Consider the following 15,573-nt stretch of genomic DNA (forward strand, 5'->3'; position numbering starts at 1 on the left):
CTCTCCATATTTATTCAACATAGTACTTTAATTTCTAGCTAGAGCAATAAGTCAGCTAAAGGAGATCAATGGGCTACAATTGGAAAGGAAGTATTGCTATTTGAAGATGATATGAGAGTATATACAAACAACGCCCAAACTTATACCAGAGAACTCCAAGAATAAAGAAACACCTTTAGCAAAGTAGCTAGATTCAAAGTCAACGAAAATAAATTAGTAGCCCTCAGTTATACAAATGATAGATGAGATGAGAAAGAAATTAGGGAGACAAGATACTTTACAATAGCTACAAATAACATAAAATATCTTAGTGTCACTCTAGTCAAGCAAATGAAAGAACAGTATGACAAGGACTTCAAGTCTATAAAGAAAAAATAGAGGAAAATATCAAAAGATGAAAATATCAGCCAATCTCATGGATTAGTATGATTAACATACTGAAAATTGCAATTTTAGAAAATCAATTTACCAATTCCCAAAGCAATCAACACAATTACCATAAAAATGTCAACACAATTCTCTACAGAATTTGAAAGAAAACAAAATCTGAGAAACAAAACAGAGAAAACAAAACAAACAAACAAACAAAGCCAGAAATGATAAGGTAATCATGTGTAATAAAAGAACTTCTGGGTATATTACCATCTCTCAGCTCAAGCAGTACTACAGAGAAATAGAAACAAAATCTCCATGGAATTCTTACAGAAACAGGCAGATTGTTCAATGTAGTTGAATCAAAGATCAAAGTAAATGAAATAAACAATAAATTTCTGCCATCAGAATGGGAAGACAACATAGCATGAAAGAGGAAAAACTCTTGAAAGAGGTAAAATATAGAAAAAAATTGTAATACGCTTATTATGGGCACACACACACAAACACACAGTGAATTAAACAAAGTGCTATTCCCACATAGTGAATATGGATATGACAAAACCCGACCTATCTCTTGCTTGCAAAAGTAGTAAAAGGAAATATTCAGGTGTATAAAAAAGTGGATATTTTGACCCACCAATTACGTGTATGTATTAAATATTCTGAGGTCCAAGTATCACAACCCACGAAAAACACTTCAATTGAACCGCTTTGCTAGAAATAGCAGCCAATGTCACACAACCACGTCAGTCTTCAAATCTCTAAAGACCCGCCTCTACACAAAGAAAAGAGGTGAACCAGAGAATGACAGAAGCACCAGAACCTGCAACAGGAGCTGCTCTGAATTAAAAGGTATGAACTAAGCAATTCTAGCTAACTATGTAGAGCATGTAAGTAAGTTTATTACAGTAAGATTACATTAGTTGCAATGCTAATTATATAGTGGCTAGTGACACATCAGAAACCTTAATCTTTGAAGTATATAGGAAATTATGGTACTGCCCAGCCATCTTCACATAACAACCTAGTCAAATAGGAAGTAACATATAGCAACACATCATATCGATGGCTAGAAAACTCCATTTCAATGTATTTATTCATCTGTACATGATAGTTAGACAATTGTGAAAGTGACAATTTGCTTAAAGTATCATAGGAAACCCAGGTTTTATTTACAATTCACTATTTCCTGGTCCACCAAGTGGAAGAATGAATTCCATTAGTCTGAAGGTATAGGCTATGTGTGCATGTTGATCCACAGTAATCAAGCATGTTTTGTAGGTCAATTGTTTTTATTTTTGTGTATGAAGTATGAACAAGATAAAGACATTACAGATAATTATGGAGAAATTCTGAAACTAATTTTAGTCATAAATTTCAACAAATGGTCCCTGATTTAAAAGAAAATATGGAGGAAATGGAAAGTTTTGATAAGAGGAAAAGAATAAATGGTATTAAAAATAAGTAAAGATGATAACATTAGAAATGCAAATAAAGAAAATATCTAATAAAAATAAATGAATACATAAATAAATAGAAACAAAATCATTTTTGTAGCAAAAAAAAAAGAAAAACCAAAAATAACAAAATTTTTATTAGATGCTTGCTAATTAGGACTGTCTGTTACCTTTGAGCCTGAAAGGAATTTGAAGCATGTAACCTAGTTTACAAAAATAATTAGGAAGTTGAGAATATGCACCAAATGAATAAAAAATGTACCACCCCTTAAATTTACATGTTAATCTATTTCTATGAATTGCAGCAGGAAAGTGAATGGATCCACACTAAGTAGCTTTTATCAGCATTTAAAGGATATGGAGATGGGAAACTCCAGGCAATGGAATGGAGCATACATGGTTGAATCTTCATAAACTTATGAAATTACCTATCTCCTAAAGCACAAATGAATGAAATGAAATGAAATAAATACCCACTTCATAAATTTTGTTTATATTTTGTACTAAATGTATAAATGAAATTTGATGCAAGTAGCTAAAAAAGCATATTTTACAATTGTTCTTCAAAAATGCATTTCTAATGTGTTGCTATATTTTTGTCTGCATAACCACAACCATGGCACTCCAATTCGTAAAGCATAGATTATAGTTTTAAACAGAAAATTGTAAAATAAAAATGGTAAACATGAAAAGCAAATTTCAAAAATTTGTAAGTTTTTCTCAAATTTTCCTTTTGAAGACAGAGGAATAAAGTAATAGACTTGTTCAAAAAGAAGTTAGGGATACCTTTTGCAAATATACTCTTGATGCATAGGTAAAAATGTTTAGATTATATGTCTGCCCTATGAAAGGCAAGGTTTGGACAATAAAACTACTAGAACCCTACAGGTTTTCTCTTCCCTTGTTACTCCATTAAATAATTTACTATGTAATGTTTTTTCAGCATAACTTCTGTTCATATATTTGCTTACCATCTGTGTCTCATGCACTGCTTCCTTCAACTAAACCATCTTTGATTAGTTCCAGCAATGGCTTCATTCCCACTGATGTATTTTCTCATCTTTCTGGTGTTTCCAACAATACTTCCTGAAGGAATGGTAAGTTTAAAATAGATAAACATCTAAATCTACTTATAACATTCTCAAATGGCAAACTAATTGACAGTAGTAAACTTGAAAGTGTCCTGTAGGTGACACTATTCTGAGGGAGTCCTGGGCCACTTAATAGTGCTTATGGTGATAAGAATGACAGTTTGCCCCCTCTAAATCAGGCAGTGACATGTGGCAAGGGACACTTGAAAATGGAAATGCACTACAAATATACTGTATGAACCAGGACTCCAATTAGATAATAAGGGGACTGAAGTTAATGTCAGTTGCAAAGCATGGAAGGTTCAGTTCAGATGAAAAGCATGCCTTCTGTCAACATGTTGTCACTGTAAAATGTGAGGTTGGAACAGGAAATCCAAGAGTGGACCAAGGATCTCATTTTAAGTAAATCTAACTTTAGGATCAAAAGCAAAAATTGAACTTTAACCTCTATAGAATATAAACTCTGCCTCAAACTCAAGAGATAAATTAGCCCTACCTTTTTGTATAGAATGTAGGTTTTTCCTTTTAAATAGGATGGGTAATGTAAAGTTCATTCAATATAAACTCTGTTAATATGGAGTATTTTATATTTATTCTCAGAAAGTTTTTAAAAATCGTCAAAACATCCAGGTGTGGTGGCACACAACTTTAATACCAGCACTTGGGTGGCAGAGGCAGGCAGATTTCTGAGTTCAGGCCAGCCAGGTCTACAATGTGAGTTCCAGGCCAGCCAGGGCTATACAGACAAACCCTGTCTCGAAAAAAAAAAAAAAATCATCTTAACAAATGTTCTATTGACAGTCATTAAAAATTGGAATGTAATATAAGAAGCAGAGCGTTAGTATTAACATTGCTGCTTAATTTTTAATTTAGTATTAAAAAAGTTTGTTAATATGGAATATTTTATATTTATTCTCAGTAATTTTTAAAAATCATTATAACAAATGTTCTATTGACAGTTGTTAAAATTGGAATATAGTATATGAATCAGAGCATTAGTATTACCATCTCTGCTAAGAAAATTCATTTTTTTGTTTGTAAAGGAATTTAATTTACTTTTTTATTGAGTTTCATAGAAATAGAATTGTGATCGTAACGTTAGCTTAAATAAAATGCAGTGAATATTACAGATGTCTAGCATGCACTTTCTACATATAATTGGTAGATGTGTTGAATCTATTTTTTATAGCATACTCTAATAGTCCCTGCTCTAGGAAATATAAAATAGATATGATATATAGAAATATATTAGACAATGTCCATACCATATGGTGAGGTATTTAAGGAGAAACATGGAAAATGTAAGAAAATCAATCTTTGTTCAGGATAAAGTGAATAAGTCAACCTGAAACATCAGAGACCATATACCATGGCACCTGTCTTTTACATTTGCTTATGTATTCCTCTTACTCAAGGGAAACAAATCATTATAGAAATTCAAGCTTAGGTCATGCTCTGACAATTTACCAACATTATTTTACCACTGAAATTAATACCCATAAGCATATATATATATATGATAATGTATATATTTAAACCCATGCTTTTTTGGATATCAGTGGCATTACTATCAGTAAGATGAACAAAATAAACAGAAATCATTTTACTATATTTAATCTTCAACAAACTAAAATATTTTGTGTTAATATCAGAAAGTTATAAGTTGAGAGGCAATGAAAAATTTGCACCAAATGTTATACAGACCTTTTAAAATACTAAGTATGGACCTCCATTTTGAGTTGTCCCTTGAGTTACACCCTCTTGAACTTTAGGTGATAAGAGATTAGTGTGCCATGGCGGTCTAGCATTTGTCTTGAATTTACAGCCTATTCTCATGCCATTTCTTACTGTATAAATGAAATTGTATAGGTTTTACATTCCTTACTGCAACTGTTGCTGTAAAAACTAATCTTTTCCTTAGGCACTGAAACGGACTGAGAAAGAACCCAATATATCTGCTGATCTCAACGATGACTTCGAAATATCATTTTGCCAAACTATAAGAGATAGGTTAGATCTTATGAGGATGTCACGTGGCTCTGTCGTAGGCAAAATCTCTTTGAACTATGTTGTACTTATGTATTGCCGTGAATATAGTTTAACTATGTGATAATTATAAATAATGGACTTGGTATACTGCATTATCACTCAAGGGTCTAATGTTAGTCAAAAATAACAAAATTTTGCTCAACAATTAGAAACTCATTTGACAAATAATTGAAAATAGTGAGGACAGACTTTTTTCTTAAATAAACTAGGAGCCTCCTAGTGTCCAAAAATCTATGTCCACTCTTATTCTCTCTCTGTCAAGTCTGTATCCTATTCACTTAACCACAAAAACACAAGAAGAACGAAGAGTTAAAATTAATTCAATACAATATGAAAATTAGTCTCTCTACATAGAGGCCAAAAAAAAAAGTTCTGAATAAGCTGTGAATGTAGCAGAAATGTAGGAATTAGCAACACTTCAAAATTGATAACCTAATCTTTCATTCTTAAAATAATGATGCTCAATATTTTTAATGCTATATTACTTTTTAAAAGTTCCTCATGTTTTTGACCAAGTTATTTCCACTCCTACTCTGTTATTGTAAAATTTTAATATTATACATTGTGAAATTACCAATATGTGATTTTTAGCCCCCTGAGAAATGAACATTTTACCCCCAAGGGGTGGGTACAAATAGGTTAAAACCCTCTATCTTAAATTCACAAGGAATAATTGTGTGGAATCTCAGTAAAATCATCATGGGCCCCTCATGCTCCCTTATTGCAATCTGATCAAAATGGAGTGAAATTATGTTATAATTCAGACTATGAACCTTTATGCTTCTACAGCAGTAACTAATATGGGTTTTATTTTCTTCTTTTATGTGGTTCTCTGATGGTTTCATACACATATGTGATAGATTTTGAATAATTTACATATTAGTGACCCTTTTCTCAATAAATAGTTTTCTGATTCTTACTTTTGTTGTTTCTGTTATTTGTGACAGGATGGGTTTAATATGTGCAGCACACATGGTCATGTGTTTGAAGTGATCCCTGGAACAGGGAAAAATCACCAGTGGCTATGACACTGAAGAAAATACCCTTGTCCCCTGTTTCAGTGACTCTCCACTGGAATTCTAGGATAGTGGCTACCCCCCCCCAAAAAAAAAAAAAACAACTCCTAGCAATGGTAGACATGAAGCCTGTACATGGCATTTCCTTTAACCAGAAAGGAGCCTTCCTAATTGATCAGAAAGTCTTCATTTAGCAACTAATTTAAATGTATGGAGAGGCCCACAGTCAACCTTTAAATGGGGCTTGGGGATTCTGCAGAAAAGGAAGGGGGAGCAAGAATGGAAAGAGTCACAGAGGTCAATGATACAAGAGTAAAACCTACAGAATCAACTACTCTTCACTAATAATGGTTCTTTAAGTTTGAACTGAGAACCATGATCTAAATGGACCTAGGCCCTGAGCACTAATGGAAGAGTTATGATGTTGGAAGTATGTGTAGGATTCCTAAAGTGGGAGCAAGTATTGTTTCTGATTATATTGCCTGACTTTGAATCCCTTACCCTAACTGGGATGTCTTGTGTACCCTCAACTGAAAAAAAATATACCTAGTATTATTGCAAGTTAATATTGCTAAGTTCTATTATATCCATGGGAGGACTCCCACTTCTGAGGAAAAAAGGATGAGTGACAAAATGAGGGGAAGGTGAGGGGAGACTGAGGCACTGGGAAGACAGGAGGAGGGGACATTGCAATAAAAATGTAATGAAAAGTACATGAAATAATTATAATACATTTATAATGTAGAAAATATGTTTTGGTGGTTATATCATGTTGCATACTCATATATTCATTAGAACTCATAGGGATGAAGCTGACAGGTAGCATGCAGGAATCTTATGTATGCCAAATATATACATTATGACTTTTTTGCTTGATGATCATATGAAACTTCTAATAGTGTTATCAGAGGCTGACTCTGTTATCTACGTCTGGGATTATAACCAAGTCCTTGGTTGTTTTGTCTAGCTTTAGTAGAAGGGAAATTACATATAGGCATACTTCACATTGATAAGCCATTGAGTTGATACTAATTGTTCCATTGTAAGGATGTACTAGAAGCAAGCATATAGACACTTGCTTGGGAGAATACTTAGCCATAAAATCAAGCATGAAAACAAGTGAGTGGTATCAAATTCAGGCAGTCATAGTATAGTTATAGCATTTGCTTCTTGGTATGCTTATGAATATACTAGGTATGTAGATGAGAAAATCATAGTTCTATGGTCTTCACAGTGTAATATATTCCTCACTTTAAGAGAGGAATTCTGAACATGCTTTAATACAAATCCTCATATTGTGATGAACCTCATATGAAATTATTTTGTTTCTCCTATACAACTGTACTTTTGCCACAGTTAAAAAATTATACACACACACACACACACACACACACACACACACACACACACACACATATATATATATATATATATATATATATATATATATATGGCAAGATATCTGATGCTTGAAATCTAAAGTGTTCACAACCCACAGGTTGAGTTTTGATGCTCTGGCAGGTGTAGAGTAGCTTTTAGTTTGACTTGTTCATCTAGTGTGTTAATATTTTTTCTGTCTTGGTTTTACTCAATATTCTCATGTACTCATGTCTTCACAATCTACTTGGATATGTGCAATTAATACATTTCAACTTCATCAAAAGGCATTTATTTATCTGCGGTGTTCATATACACAACATAGATCATTATCTTTCCTTTATATTTTATCTCAAAATGAAATTTAGCATTCCTATAAGTTCAGAAAATGACAACATTTTCCAATTTTTTCCTTCTTTCATAATATGGATTGAAGCTTGGAATGAAGCTTGGAACTATTAAGTGAACAAGGAATAGAAGGGATACAACAAAAGAGAAGAATTCAGAGGATCTCTATTTCCTGATATATTCTCTAGAAAGGATACCATGAAGACCATGACACAGGAATTTTAAATCAGATAAACTTGCCTGTCTATGCACAAAAATATGCAAGTGGTGGTATATAGATTTGGCATCCTTAAAAAAGAAGACATTAAGCACATACATTTTCAATGGGAAGTACTGAGGGAATTGGCTAAGAATGCAACAATTACACATGGACATGAGGGGGTTTGAGAACAACAGGTTTTATACATGTTGGAACATCTAAACTAATAATAGTGAAAAAAATAGCTGATTCTACTTTATTCAATATTACCTCCATCTTTAACACATATGACAGAAAAGGTGAACATGCATATGTGATATGTTGGAATTACAACTCTGAAATACTGTATAGGCTGTAATATTGAAACCATTTTGCAATCAGTTTTTGAGTAGTCAAAAATATCCAACTAGAAATACCATGTGATATAGTGATTTATTCTGTGTCCAAATACCTACAGGACTTTCTATTCCTCTGTATTAATATTTATACATTCATGTTTATTTCTGCTGTGTTCACAATAGTAAGGAAAGGGAGTCAATATAGACACCCATCACATGAAAAATAAATAATAAATTTTGATACATGTACATACACAATGGTTTATTACTGAAACAAAATTTTTTTTAAAAAAAGCTAAGTCATGAAATTTGCAAGCAAATGGAAGAAAGTAGGATAAATTATTCAGATTGAGGTTTCCCTTGCAAATAAAGATAAATGAAAATTTTGCAAAAGAGGGAAAGAGAGAGAGAGCGAGAGAGAGAGAGAGAGAGAGAGAGAGAGAGAGAGAGAGAAAGAAAGAAAGAAAGAAAGAAAGAAAGAAAGAAAGAAAGAAAGAAAGAAAGAAAGAAAGAAAGGGAGGAAGGAAGGAAGAAAGAAAGGAGGAAGAGGACAGTAAGATAGGCTGGCCAGAAAAAATTGGAGAGAGAGGAAAGGGGAAGGTGAGAGAGTGAAAAATGGGTAAGAGAGAGAAAGAAGTCAATCAGAGTAAGAGAGTAAGAATCCAGGAGGGGGCAAACAGCCTGCCCTTTTTTTTTTTTTTTTTTTAGTAAGCCAAGTATTCCTGGCTGTTGTCAGGTAATTGTGGGTTGGAACTAGGAAGAATGGTAACAATGCTAATTACCCTTGATTACAGGTTCAGTGGTTTAGCCCATTATCCACATGGAAATTAATATTGCAGAATGAAGACATATAATATAGGTGAGAGTTGTACATCTGAATTCCAACAGGAAGAGAGGGAAACATTGTATTTCTCTTGAGCATTTGAAATCTTAAAATTCATCTTCAATGAAACTTTTGTGTTCCTATATGTTGAAATGCTCACATCTTGCTCTGATAGATTTGCAGAGCTTTGGTGGAGAAATACTTTCTTGGCAGAAGTATTTAATGCTGGCACCTAAGCCACTTCAATTGAATAGACTGTAATTCCAGGTGCATCTAGGATGTCTAGGTAGAGTTATTTAGAATTAGTAAGTGTTATTTGTCTTGGTTTATTTTTCTTCTTTGTTTTTTTTTATTAATATTTCTTTATTTACATTTCAAATGCTATCCCCTTTCCTAGTTTCCCTTCCAAAAGCCCCCTATCCCCCCTTTCCCTGCTCCCCAACCCACCCACTCCCACTCCTTGAATTCCACTAACTGGGGCATAGAACCTTCATAGGACCTAGGGCCTCTACTCCCATTGATGACCAACTAGGCCATCCTCAGCTACATATACAGCTAGAGCCACATGTCCCACTATGTGTTTTCTTTAATTTATGGTTTAGTTCTAAGGAGCTCTGGGTGTAATGATTAGTTCATATTGATGTTCCTCCTATGGGGCTTCAGACCCCTTCAGCTCTTTGGGTACTTTCTCTAGCTCCTTCATTGGGGACCTTGTGCTCTGTCCTATGGATGATCGTGAGCATCCACTTCTGGTTTTGTTTATGATATTCTTAGACAAATGGATGTATCCGGAGCATATAATCTTGAGTGAGGTACCCCAATTACAGAAGAACGCACATGATATGCACTCACTGATAAGCTCAGAATCCTTCTTAGAAGAGGGAACAAAACACCCATGGAAGGAGTTACAGAGACAAAGTTCAGAGCAGAGACTGAAGGAATGACCATCCAGAGACTGCCCCACTTGGGGATCTATCACATAAACAACCACCATACCCAGATGCCAACCATAACCTGAAGACAGGAGCCTGATATAGCTGTCTTCTTTCATTTTTAAGATCACATTTTTAAGATAACATGTCACTGGGTAAGAAATTCTTCTGTAGTCTTAGTTATTGTGGGCAAAATTTTCCACTTAAAATGTGTTTTAGGATATTGGGAGATGGCTGTTAGGGATGGGCATGATCTATAGAGATTTGGAAGGAACCCCACAAGAGGAAAAATGTAGGGTTCTTCACTAAGATCTCCTCAGTTAGTTCACATTAAATACAGCAATGTGCAAGTGGTAGAGACAGTAAAGTCTCTCCTATAGAGGTGGGAGTGACAGTTATTAATTGGCCTTGGAAGAATGGTAGAAGAGTTGAGTGTATACAGTGAGCCTGTCTTTGCCTGTTCAGGAAAGACTTGGAGGCTCCCTGGTGAAGTGAATTACACTGGTGCCCCTGCAAAGAGTTACATTCAAAGAGGCCTTTGGGTGAAACTATAAAGGTGAAGCCTAGATTGCCTTGGAGATCTCAAAATGTTGGAGATGCCAGAGCCATGGAAATACATGCAGAGAAAATGTATAGATTGTTAAATATTTTCCTTTGTAATAGTGTTCCTGGTGACTATTCACAGCAATACAGAAAAATAAAAAACAAGGGAATAAGACACTTTAAGACCTGAGCACATAAATTATTAAAATAAGAAAAATCAATTACACAGAAAAATCTGCAAATGAAAAGGTTAGTATCTAGAACAAGTCTACAGTGACACATTTCCCCAACTGTACACCAGAAATGGAAGAGAGAATCTTAGACAGTTAAACACAATAGAAGAAATAGATCTATGAGTAAGAAGACATGCAAATATAAACATTCCCTCTTACAAAATCTCCTGGAAATCTGAGATGTTCTGAACACACTATATATAAGAATACTAGGGATGGAAGAAGAAGACACCAAGGCACATTAAATTTATTCAACAAATCATGAAAGATAGTTTTTCTAAGAAAGGTTTTCCATGGAAAGAGGGAGATGCTGATCACTGTCAATAATGACACAGAATATAAAATACACAGGGCCAAAAAAGTAAGAGCCTATAAAACATTATAATCAAGACACTAATTGAAAGAACAATGGAAGACTATTAAAAACTGTCAGGTAAAAATTGCAAATAGAATATAAAGTCACACATCAGAATTTTACTTGACACTATTTGCAAGTAACATTTACTGAGTGAGATAGAATAAATAGATTCTTTTCAAGGGAAAGACTGAAAATCACAAGCATGGTGCAAAAAACCCCCAATGATCATTATTTGCTGGCCAATACAAAACACTCTCAATGCCCTTGAGTGTCTTTCCTTTGGTTTTGTATTGTGCTATGAGGACAACACAGTTGAAACTCCATGTATTTAACTTCCCAACATGTATGTGCTATGATTTTTATTCATGTTATTTATCATTAAATAAATCTTTTAGTGCTGATACAGTGTTTATCTGTGTACAAGCAAATCCTCAACTTGCATATTGAACATGTAGTAATGACTGAATTTTATAATATTGAAAACACACTTAGCATAACTATAGTTTAATAAAATTTACTGTTACTAAATGGTAAAGTGAATGATGCCTATGTCCAGTATTCATTGTACTTCTGTTTATGTGTGTGTTTAAGGGAGAATCACATAGAATCAATTTGGTATGACTTTTGCCAGGATAACATGGAAAAAGAAAGAATTTATATGACTAACAACCCAATTAACCAATTTCATCTATGAATAACCTGTTGAATACGGGAGTTCACTGCTGATTTCCTCAGTAACTTAATGGAAATGACATGTGAAAGAGTATGGGCAACTCAGGTAGCTTCACCACCATAGACACATCTCAGCCTTGTTGACGATCTTCAAACATTATTCAGGTGGTTACTTAATCCATTTGACTTCCTGTGCCAATCACAGGAAGTTCCTACAAAGATGATTCTTTTCTGCAGCAAATGAAACACATATCTTTCGAAGTCCATGGCACTTGTAAGTTTGATCAACTTCCTGAGTCTTCTGAACTTTCTTCTTTTTTTTTCCATTTTTATTAGGTATTTAGCTCATTTACATTTCCAATGCTATACCAAAAGTCCCCCATACCCACACACCCCCACTCCCCTACCCATCCACTCCCCCTATTTGGCCCTGGCGTTCCCCTGTACTGGGGCATATAAAGTTTGCAAGTCCAATGGGCCTCTCTTTGCAGTGATGGCCAACTAGGCCATCTTTTGATTCATATGCAGCTAGAGTCAAGAGCTCCGGGGTACTGCTTAGTTCATATTGTTGTTCCACCTATAGGGTTGCACTTCCCTTTAGTTCCTTGGGTGCTTTTCTCTAGATCCTCCATTGAGGGCCCTGTGGTCCATTCAATAGCTGACTGTGAGCATCCACTTCTGTGTTTGCTAGGCCCTGGCATAGTCTCACAAGAGGCAGCTATTATCTGGGTCCTTTCAGCAAAATCTTGCTAGTGTATGAAATGGTGTCAGCGTTTGGAAGCTGATCATGGGATGGATCTCTGGATATGGCAATCACTAGACGGTCCATCCTTTCGTCACACTTCCAAATTTCGTCTCTGTAACTCCTTCCATGGGTGTTTTGTTTCCTATTCTAAGAAGGGGCAAAGTGTCCACACTTTGGTCTTCATTTTCTTGAGTTTAATGTTTTTAGCAAATTATATCTTATATCTTGGGTATCCTAAGTTTCTTGGCTAATATCCACTTATTAGTGAGTACATATTGTGAGAGTTCCTTTGTGATTGGGTTACCTCACTCAGGATGATGCCCTCCTGGTCCATCCATTTGGCTAGGAATTCCATAAATTCATTCTTTTTCATAGCTGAGTAGTACTCCATTGTGTAAATGTACCACATTTTCTGTATCCATTCCTCTGTTGAGGGGCATCTGGGTTCTTTCCAGCTTCTGGCTATTATAAATAAGGCTGCTATGAACATAGTGGAGCATGTGTCCTTCTTACCGGTTGGGGCATATTCTGGATATATGCCCAGAAGAGGTATTGCTGGATCTTCCGGTAGTACTATGTCCAATTTTCTGAGGAACCTCCTGACTGATTTCCAGAGTGGTTGCACAAGCTTGCAATCCCACCAACAATGGAGTAGTGTTCCTCTTTCTCCACATCCTCGCCAGCATCTGCTGTCACCTGAATTTTTGATCTTAGCCATTCTGACTGGTGTGAGGTGGAATCTCAGGGTTGTTTTGATTTGCATTTCCCTGATGATTAAGGATTTTGAACATTTTTTCAGGTGCTTCTCTGCCATTCGGTATTCCTCAGGTGAGAAATCTTTGTTCAGTTCTGAGCCCCGTTTTTTAATGGGGTTATTTGATTTTATGGAGTCTACCTTTTGAGTTCTTTATATATATTGGATATTAGTCCCCTGTCTGATTTGGGATAGGAAAAGATCCTTTCCCAATCTGTTGTTGGTCTTTTTGTCTTATTGACAGTGTCTTTTGCCTTGCAGAAGCTTTGAAATTTTATGAGGTCCCATTTATCGATTCTCGATCTTACACCACAAGCCATTGCTGTTCTACCCAGGAATTTTTCCCCTGAACCCATATCTTCGAGGCTTTTCCCTACTTTCTCCTCTATAAGTTTTAGTGTTTCTGGTTTTATGTGGAGATCCTTAATCCACTTAGATTTGACCTTAGTACAAGAAGATAGTACTGGATCAATTCGAAATCTTCTACATGATAACAGCCAGTTGTGCCAACACCATTTGTTGAAAATGCTGTCTTTTTTCCACTGGATGGTTTTAGCTCCCTTGTCAAAGATCAAGTGACCATAGGTGTGTGGGTTCATCTCTGGGTCTTCAATTCTGTTCCATTGGTCTACTTGTCTGTCGATATAACAGTTCCATGCAGTTTTTATCACAATTTCTCTGTAGTGCATCTTTAGGTCGGGCATGGTGATTCCACCAGAGGTTTGTTTATCCTTGAGAAGAGTTTTTGCTATCCTAGGTTTTTGTTATTCCAGATGAATCTGCCGATTTCCCTTTCCAATTTGTTGAAGAATTGAGTTGGAATTTTGATGGGGATTGCATTGAATCTGTAAATAGCTTTTGGCAAGATTGCCATTTTTACTATATTGATCCTGCCGATCCATGAGCATGGGAGATCTTTCCATCTTTTGAGATCTTCTTTAATTTCTTTCTTCAGAGACTTGAAGTTCTTGTCATACAGATCTTTCACTTCCTTAGTTAGAGTCATGCCTAGGTATTTTATATTATTTGTGGCTATTGAGAAGGGTGTTGTTTCCTAATTTTTTTCTCAACCTGTTTGTCCTTTGTGTAGAGAAAGGCCATTGACTTGTTTGAGTTAATTTTATATCCAGCTACTTCATTGAAGCTGTTTATCAGGCTTAGGAGTTCTCTGGTGGAATTTTTAGGGTCATGTATATATACTATCATATCATCTGCAAAAAGTGATAATTTGCCTTCTTCCTTTCCAATTTGTATCCGCTTGATCTCCTTTTGTTGTCTAATTGCTCTGGCTAGGACTTCAAGTACAATGTTGAATAGGTAGGGAGAGAATGGACAGCCTTGTCGAATCTGATTTTAGTGGGATTGCTTCAAGCTTCTCACCATTTACTTTGATGCTGGCTACTGGTTTGCTGTAGATTGATTTTATCATGTTTAGGTATGTGCCTTGAATTCCTGATCTTTCCAAGACTTTTATCATGAGTGGGTGTTGGGTTTTGTCAAATGCTTTCTCAGCATCTAAAGAGATGTTCATGTGGTTTTTGTCTTTGAGTTTGTTTATATACTGGATTACGTTGATGGATTTCCATATATTGAACCATCCCTGCATCCCTGGGGTGAAACCTACTTGGTCAGGATGGATGATTGTTTTGATGTGTTCTTGGAATCAGTTAGCAAGAACTTTATTGAGGATTTTTGCATCAATATTCATAAGGGATATTGGTCTGAAGTTCTCTATCTTTGTGGGGTCTTTTTGTGGTTTAGGTATCAGAGTAATTGTGGCTTCATAGAATGAGTTGGGTAGAGTACCTTTTGTTTCTATTTTGTGGAATAGTTTGTGAAGAACTAAGATTAAATCTTCTTTGAAGGTCTGATAGAACTCTGCACTAAACCCATCTGGTCCTGGGCTTTTTTTAGTTGTGAGACTATTAATGACTGCTTCTTTTTCTTTGGGGGATATCTGGCTGTTTAGATCATTAACCTGATCTTGTTTCAACTTTGTTACCTGGTATCTGTCTAGAAACTTCTCCATTTCATCCAGGTTCTCCAGTTTTGTTGAGTATAGCCTTTTGTAGAAGGATCTGATGGTGTTTTGGATTTCTTTGGGATCTGTTGTTATGTCTCCCTTTTCATTTCTGATTTTGTTAATTAGAATGCTTTCTCTGTGCCCTCTAGTGAGTCTGGCTAAGGGTTTGTCTATCTTGTTGATTTTCTCAAAGAACCAGCTCCTTGATTGGTTGATTCTCTGAATAGTTCTTCTTGTTTC

The 15,573-nt window shown here is 35.2% G+C and overlaps 1 protein-coding gene across 1 annotated transcript; it reads left to right on the top strand.

The window, feature by feature from the left end:
- The first annotated feature begins 1,185 nt into the window (after nucleotides 1-1,185).
- On the top strand, nucleotides 1,186-5,891 carry Esp16 (exocrine gland secreted peptide 16). The gene is made up of 3 exons (NM_001255977.1): nucleotides 1,186-1,227; nucleotides 2,776-2,929; nucleotides 4,845-5,891. Exons 2-3 carry the CDS (start codon nucleotides 2,861-2,863, stop codon nucleotides 5,031-5,033), a joined length of 258 nt encoding a protein of 85 aa, NP_001242906.1. The 5' UTR covers nucleotides 1,186-1,227; nucleotides 2,776-2,860; the 3' UTR covers nucleotides 5,034-5,891.
- Nucleotides 5,892-15,573: the final 9,682 nt, after the last annotated feature.

This window comes from Mus musculus, chromosome 17 (genome assembly GCF_000001635.26).
Source record: "Mus musculus strain C57BL/6J chromosome 17, GRCm38.p6 C57BL/6J".
Lineage (NCBI taxonomy): Eukaryota > Metazoa > Chordata > Mammalia > Rodentia > Muridae > Mus > Mus musculus.

What these genes read in the sequence shown, in the direction of transcription:
- Esp16 (NM_001255977.1), top strand. Translation starts at nt 2,861, where the DNA reads ATGGCTTCATTCCCACTGATGTATTTTCTCATCTTTCTGGTGTTTCCA. An exon ending in CAATACTTCCTGAAGGAATG is followed by an intron (nt 2,930 to 4,844) that starts GTAAGTTTAAAA and finishes TCTTTTCCTTAG; the next exon opens with GCACTGAAACGGACTGAGAA.